The sequence below is a fragment of the Agelaius tricolor genome, unplaced genomic scaffold (assembly GCF_023055355.1).
Source record: "Agelaius tricolor isolate 1412-34295 unplaced genomic scaffold, bAgeTri1.0.p SCAF_12, whole genome shotgun sequence".
NCBI lineage: Eukaryota > Metazoa > Chordata > Aves > Passeriformes > Icteridae > Agelaius > Agelaius tricolor.
This window is the reverse complement of record NW_027269272.1, coordinates 4,869,108-4,875,107: the sequence shown is the minus strand read 5'-3', so window position 1 is coordinate 4,875,107 and position 6,000 is coordinate 4,869,108. Positions and strand designations below refer to the sequence as shown.

Genomic DNA, 6,000 nt, shown 5'->3' with positions numbered 1-6,000 from the left:
ATGGGGAGAAGCGAGGGCAGGAATGAGGGTACGGGCGCAGGCAGCTCGGGATGCGCGAACCGCGGAGCGGGGCCGGCAGCGCCTGCGCCCCCTGCCCGCGGCGGGGCTGAGGCTCCGCACGGAGCGGCCCCGTGACCCAGGGGTCTGGGATGAGGGAAGAGACGAGGATCTGACTCCCTGTTTCAGAAGGCTTGATTTATTATTTTATGATATATATTACGTTAAAACTATACTCAAATAATAGAAGAAAGGATTTCATCAGAAGGCTGGCTAAGAATAGAATAAGGAGGAATGATAACAAAGGCTTGTGACTGACTGAGACAGTCTGAACAGCTGGACTGCGATTGGCCATTAATTAGAAACAACCACATGAGACCAATCACAGATGCACCTGTTGCATTCCACAGCAGCAGATAACCATTGGTTACATTTTGTTCCTGAGGCCTCTCAGCTTCTCAGGAGGAAAAATCCTAAGGAAAGGAATTTTCATAGAAGATGTCTGTGACAGGCCCCGCCCCTCCCGACCTCCCCACGGCGGCTTCGGGCTCTGAACCCCGCTTTGTGCCTCCTCCCGGCTCGGTCCTCCCGCAGCCCGGTGTGCGCAGCGAGGCGGGGCCGCTGCTGGAGAGGGGCGCACCTGGGAGAGCCTGATGGAGCCTGATGGAGCCTGAGGGAGCCGGATGGAGCCAGATGGAGCCGAGCCCGCTGTTGACAGAGTCGCACTGGGTCTGCAGGGCTGCTCGGGGCACCGGCAAGGCAGGCTCAGGGTCCTGCAGCCTTTCCACAGCCCGGCTCCCGTGGGTGCCGCACAGGGTGGGAGCAGCCGGGCGGAAGGGCTGAGCTGGGCCAGGACAGGAGGACAGCGGCTCCTTCAGCTGGCACTGCCTGGGAGAGGGTGCTGCCGGCACCCAGGCGGTGCCAAGGGCGGTGTGGGAGAGCACAGCGTTCCCCTGGCGTGACCCACCCGCTGAGCACTCGCTGTCACCCCTGTGGAGTGCCGGGAGAGGGGACACGGTGTGACTCAAGCCCCCGCCCTGGGTTTGCCCTGTACCTGTCCCTGGGAGTCACCCAGCACTTGGTGCTTGTCACCGCCCGGCCCTGCTTCCCTCCGCCCGCCCCAGCCGGCAGCAGCCCTGCCCTCCCCACCCACACACCGCTCCTGCTGCTGGGGCAGCGTAAATCGGTAGCAGAGCTGCCATGGAAGCCAACACTTCCCTCTGGCGCAGCTACCTCGGCGTGATCCTGTCCCGCGAGAGGCAGCGGATGGAGCATTTCCAGCGGGCCGAGGACATCCTGCTCACCCTGCTGGAGAGTGTCCATGCCAGGGATCCTCGCTTCCTCGTGGACTACGCCAGGAACCTGGAAGCCTTCGAGTTCTCTCTCTGTGCCTCTGAGGACGCTGTGACTCTCGAGGTGCCCCTGCGCATCGACGGTGACACCGTGCGAGTGCTGGCACGGGGGAGCAGCCCGGAGCAGGGCGGGCATCCTGCAGAGCTCCACACCTGCTGCCTGGAGCTGTGCTCTCCAGGGGCTGATTTGGAGGACTGGACTGGTGCTGTGGATGGGATGGAGCACTGCCTGCTTCCAGGCAGAATCCTGCAGCACCTGAAAGAGCTCCTTGTTTCAGCCATCGTGCGCTGCCAACGCCTCTTCCTGCTGCAGCCAGGTGCGTACACTGGCACGGTGCTTCCCAGCCAGGGGCTGCCTCCAGGGCCTGCCCAGCTTCCCAGCTTGGCAGTGATCCCTCTGCAAACGTGCTGGGGCCTATGTTCCTGGGCATGTGGCCCACCCAAAAGCTGCAGGGGCAGGTTAGTGAGGACCTTGCTGTGTGCTGGGATGGGCTCTGCCCCCAGCTGAGGAAGGGGAGATGCAAACTGTTCCCTGCCATCCCAGGGCATCAGAGTCCTCCTCAGGCATCCTCACCTGGGGCTGATGGCACCCTTCTTGGTGGGTGCAGGGTCCACCCAGCCCTGCTCTTAGTCCCCAGGTAGGGTTTGCTCGAGGACTTGGTGGGCCTGGCTTACCCTCAGCACATTCTCCCCTCCGCCTCTTGGCCTCCAAGTGCCCCCTGCTCCCTGTTTGGAGAGTTGGGAATGCATCAGAGCTGGACCAGGACCCTGGGGCATGGGTCTGACCCTGTGAACACGCAGGCCCCAGCTGGCAGCAGTGACCTCAGAAAGGACTTGGTGGGAGGGGACCAGGGGAATTGCCCATAGCTGCTCCATAAGCTTGTTCATGCGTTTGCATCTCCCAGTGTGCTTCTTGAAGGAAAGCTCAGCCAGGGTGAAAGGGTAAAATGAGAGGACCAGTGGGTCTGAAAGTCTCTTAACCCAGTCCCAGCAAGTCCAGCATCCTCTCCTTCCTCCATGGCTAAGCCAGTGACCTTCACCTTCCTCCACCCCCACAAAGCAATGAACCTTTCCTGATCCATTTTTCTTGGACTGCTTTGCTTTTCTTGGCGCTGTTCAGCCACCCAGAAGCACAGCTCTGTTTGACTGCTTGAGACTTCCTCCTGTGCCTGACCCTGACCCCTGCCATGCCTCTTCCTGTAAAACCACCCCAGCATGACTGGGAGAGGGATTTTACCGGGAACTGCACCCAGACTGCAGCCCTGGGAAGGGCTGACTCGAGTGGGGTGGGACACGGCCACGGGTGCTCAGCACAGACCTGGTTCAGCCTGCGGGACCGGCTGTGCTAACCTGCTCACTGCTGCCAAACCCTCTGCATCCAGGTGACATCAGCGCTGAAAACCTGCGGGAAGATGCCCTGGAGCTCTCCCTGCTGATCCGCGGCAGCTGGAAGCCCATTCGCTTTGACATCGTTCCTGTGGTGAGGAGGCAGCAGGAGCCGCTGCAGCTCCGGAGGCGGCAGAGCGACAGGGGCTTCCCCGCAGGCAGCCTCAGGAGGGCCACGGACGAGGCTCACTTTGTCCCGGCCTCTCCCCTCTGCTGGAGGTGAGAGGCTCGGCTGCACCCACAGCAGGGTGATCCTGCTCCAGGGATGCCCCCTGGCTGGCAGCACTGCAGGGTGTAGGCAAAAAGAGCTTGGGAAAGGGTGGGGATGTGTCACCGGGGGTTGAAGTCACCCCTTCATGATGCCCAAACCCTCTTCCCCGTGTTGGAGAAAAAGAACCTCAGCCAAGTTTCAGACAGCTCAGGGAAAGAGGGGGAATGCAACTGAAGGAGGCCCTGAAATGATCCACTGGAGCTGCACCCCAGCTGTGCAGAGGGGGCAGCTCTCAGGTCCCTGCTCAGGCTGCAGACACCGGCCGTGGCACCTGGCAGCAGCAGGGTGATGAGCTGCCCACCTCCCAAGGGGGGCTGCAGGACAAAGCAGGCCTGGACTGATGTGTCTTGCCTGCCCCATGGAGGGGCTGAGCAGCCAGCTGGACCAGCCCATGTCTATTTTGGGAACAAGGTGCTCCAGCTGGATGCCCAGCCTCTCGTTGGGGACCAACCCAGCCTCCCCTGCCCACCACACATAGGGGAGAACAACCCCACTTCACCCCACTCTTGGTCCTCCTGGGAAGGCAGGAGCTGCTCAGCAGTGTTCCCATCTCTCTCCACACTGAGAGGCAAGCACAGGAGGTGGATCCAGGAGGATCTTGCAGATCCAAGGTGCTGCATTGGCTGGGACCCCATGTATGCCATGGAGGGATCCCCTGCATGCCAAATCACTGCAGGCATGCTCCCCCCATCCTGGCAGCATGCAGGTCTTCACCTCCCCTGCCAGCAGACCCCACTCTCTTCCTCCAGGTCCTCCACTCACCTTCCCCTCCTGAAGCTGCTCCAGGGAGTGGATTCCCTGCAGGGGCCCCGTGTGGACAGCCTCCGCCTGCTGGACCAGCTCCGTGAGCAGGACTGGGGGGGCCAGGCTGGGACAGGCCCTCTCACCTTCCACCACCTCAAGGTGGGTTGGTTCTGATGGTTGGGACCGTGGCTCTCTGGGCAGGCAGAGCCAAGGCTGCTCCCCTGCACAAGCAGCCACACCAAGGGGTCTGCAGGGTTTGGGGTGTAGCAGCCCGTGGCTGTGTTTGGGAAGGGTTTGTGCTGCTGCCAGCCATGGATAGAGGGCTTTGGTCCTTCTTCCTTGGACTCCAGCAACCTCCAGCTGGAGACACTTGGTGCATTCAGAGCTGGGGCTCTGCAGGGCATCACCCCCTGGGCCAGGCTGCCAGTGCCTGCAGGATGGCATCCCTGTGCCACACTGCCAGTGCCTGCAGGATGGCATCCCTGTGCACACTGCCAGTGCCTGCAGGATGGCATCCCTGTGCCACACTGCCAGTGCCTGCAGGATGGCATCCCTGTGCCACACTGCCAGTGCTGCCCATGCCCTGTGCTGGGACGTGCCTGTACAGGGCTGAGGGTGGTGTTTCTGCTGAGAAAAAACCTCCTCTCCCCACCCAAGCTGTTTTCAGCACTCTGGAGCCAACTGGCCATGCTGGGGACAGCACCTGGTGGCACAATCCTGGTGTGCCCTGCCTTTTGATGGCTCTCCAAGCTGAGGGTCAGGAAGAAAGCAAGGATGTTTTCTGCTTACAGAGTGGCTCCAGCTCCAAGGAACCCAAATCCTGTGTACTTTGCTTTGTGCTGTATTCTTTGATGTTTTGGGGGTGGTGGTTGTGGGAGTTTTTTTAAAGAAAAAGGGCACATGTATGTATCTGGCCTTCAGAAAAGTATCATCTGCTCCAGCCCCCTTGGATTCAGCCCCACAGCTGGCTGCAGGGTGTGAAGGGACAGCCTTCCCAGCATCAGGCCTTGTGCCTGACCCTGTGCTCTTCTCTCCCTCCTCACAGATGGTGTTGCTGTGGAGCACAGAGCTTTTCCCCTCCCCGGAGGACTGGCAGGACCTGGAAGGCTCTGTCTACAGGCTCCTGGTGATCCTCCTCCGCTGCCTGGCCACCCAGCACCTGCCCCACTTCCTGAACCCAGAGGAAAACCTCTTCCAAGGAATGGCCCCAGACCTTGCCTCCCTCTACCATAAGGTGGAGAGCTTTGCCTGGGACCCCCAGCGCTTCCTCCGCTTCCATTTTGGCCTCCACGGGATCAGTGGCAGCTGCCAGGCAGACCCAGAGACCAGAGCCCTCCTGCAGCTCCCCAGCAAGGATGGCTCCTGCTGGGACACAGCCTACTTTGACATCCTGCTCAGCCAGGTAAGCCCAGCCCTTCAGCTGGGCCAGCACCAGGAGCCACCTGGGCTGGGAAGCTTGGGATGAGCTGCAATCAGCCCCACGAGCCCTCTGGTGTGCTGTGGAGGCTGTGGGAGGCTGGCAGTGCTGGGCATGGGGCTCAGGCAGAGCAGGGAGCCCTCTGCCCTCACTCCTCACCCTCCTTCAGTTCCAGGTGTTCCGGATCCAGGACAGCACGCGCCGCTCTGCAGCATCCCAGCTCCTCGCCAGGATCCGCCAGGAAATCCCTCAGCAGAGCTGAGTGGGGCCCTGCTGCTGCCCCTTGGGGTGTCTCAGAACTCTGGGGGGGGTGCAAGGAGAGCTACAGGGCCAGGGAACAGCGTGCTGCTGTGTCATTTTATTGAGGAAAGGTGGTACAGGGGAGAGAGCACACCTGCTGCAGCTGGGGGGGGGCACACACAGGCCCTGGTGGAGCTGGGGAGGGCACACACACACACACACAGCCCTGGTGGAGCTGGGGAGGAGGGCACACACAGCCCCTGGTGGAGCTGGGGAAGGGCACACACATACACAGCCCCTGGTGGAGCTGGGGAAGGGCACACACAGCCCCTGGTGGAGCTGGGGAGGGCACACACAGCCCCTGGTGGAGCTGGGAGGGCACACACAGCCCCTGGTGGAGCTGGGGAAGGGCACACACAGCCCCTGGTGGAGCTGGGGAAGGGCACACACAGCCCCTGGTGGAGCTGGGGAGGGCACACACAGCCCCTGGTGGAGCTGGGAGGGCACACACAGCCCCTGGTGGAGCTGGGGAAGGGCACACACAGCCCCTGGTGGAGCTGGGAGGGCACACACAGCCCCTGGTGGAGCTGGGG

At 61.9% G+C, this 6,000-nt stretch overlaps 1 protein-coding gene across 1 annotated transcript; it reads left to right on the top strand.

Moving 5' to 3' along the window:
* Positions 1 to 1,135: 1,135 nt before the first annotated feature.
* Positions 1,136 to 5,490, top strand: MAB21L4 (mab-21 like 4). Its single transcript, XM_071437036.1, has 5 exons — positions 1,136 to 1,666; positions 2,732 to 2,954; positions 3,756 to 3,909; positions 4,796 to 5,152; positions 5,337 to 5,490. The coding sequence occupies exons 1-5, from the start codon at positions 1,198 to 1,200 to the stop codon at positions 5,427 to 5,429; spliced, it is 1,296 nt and encodes a 431-aa protein (XP_071293137.1). The 5' UTR covers positions 1,136 to 1,197; the 3' UTR covers positions 5,430 to 5,490.
* Positions 5,491 to 6,000: the final 510 nt, after the last annotated feature.

Excerpts from the sequence above, each read along its gene's own strand:
- MAB21L4 (XM_071437036.1), top strand. The coding sequence starts at position 1,198 with ATGGAAGCCAACACTTCCCTCTGGCGCAGCTACCTCGGCGTGATCCTG. Across the intron at positions 2,955-3,755 it reads GCCTCTCCCCTCTGCTGGAG|GTCCTCCACTCACCTTCCCC; the intron begins GTGAGAGGCTCG and ends CTCTTCCTCCAG. Across the intron at positions 5,153-5,336 it reads TTGACATCCTGCTCAGCCAG|TTCCAGGTGTTCCGGATCCA; the intron begins GTAAGCCCAGCC and ends ACCCTCCTTCAG.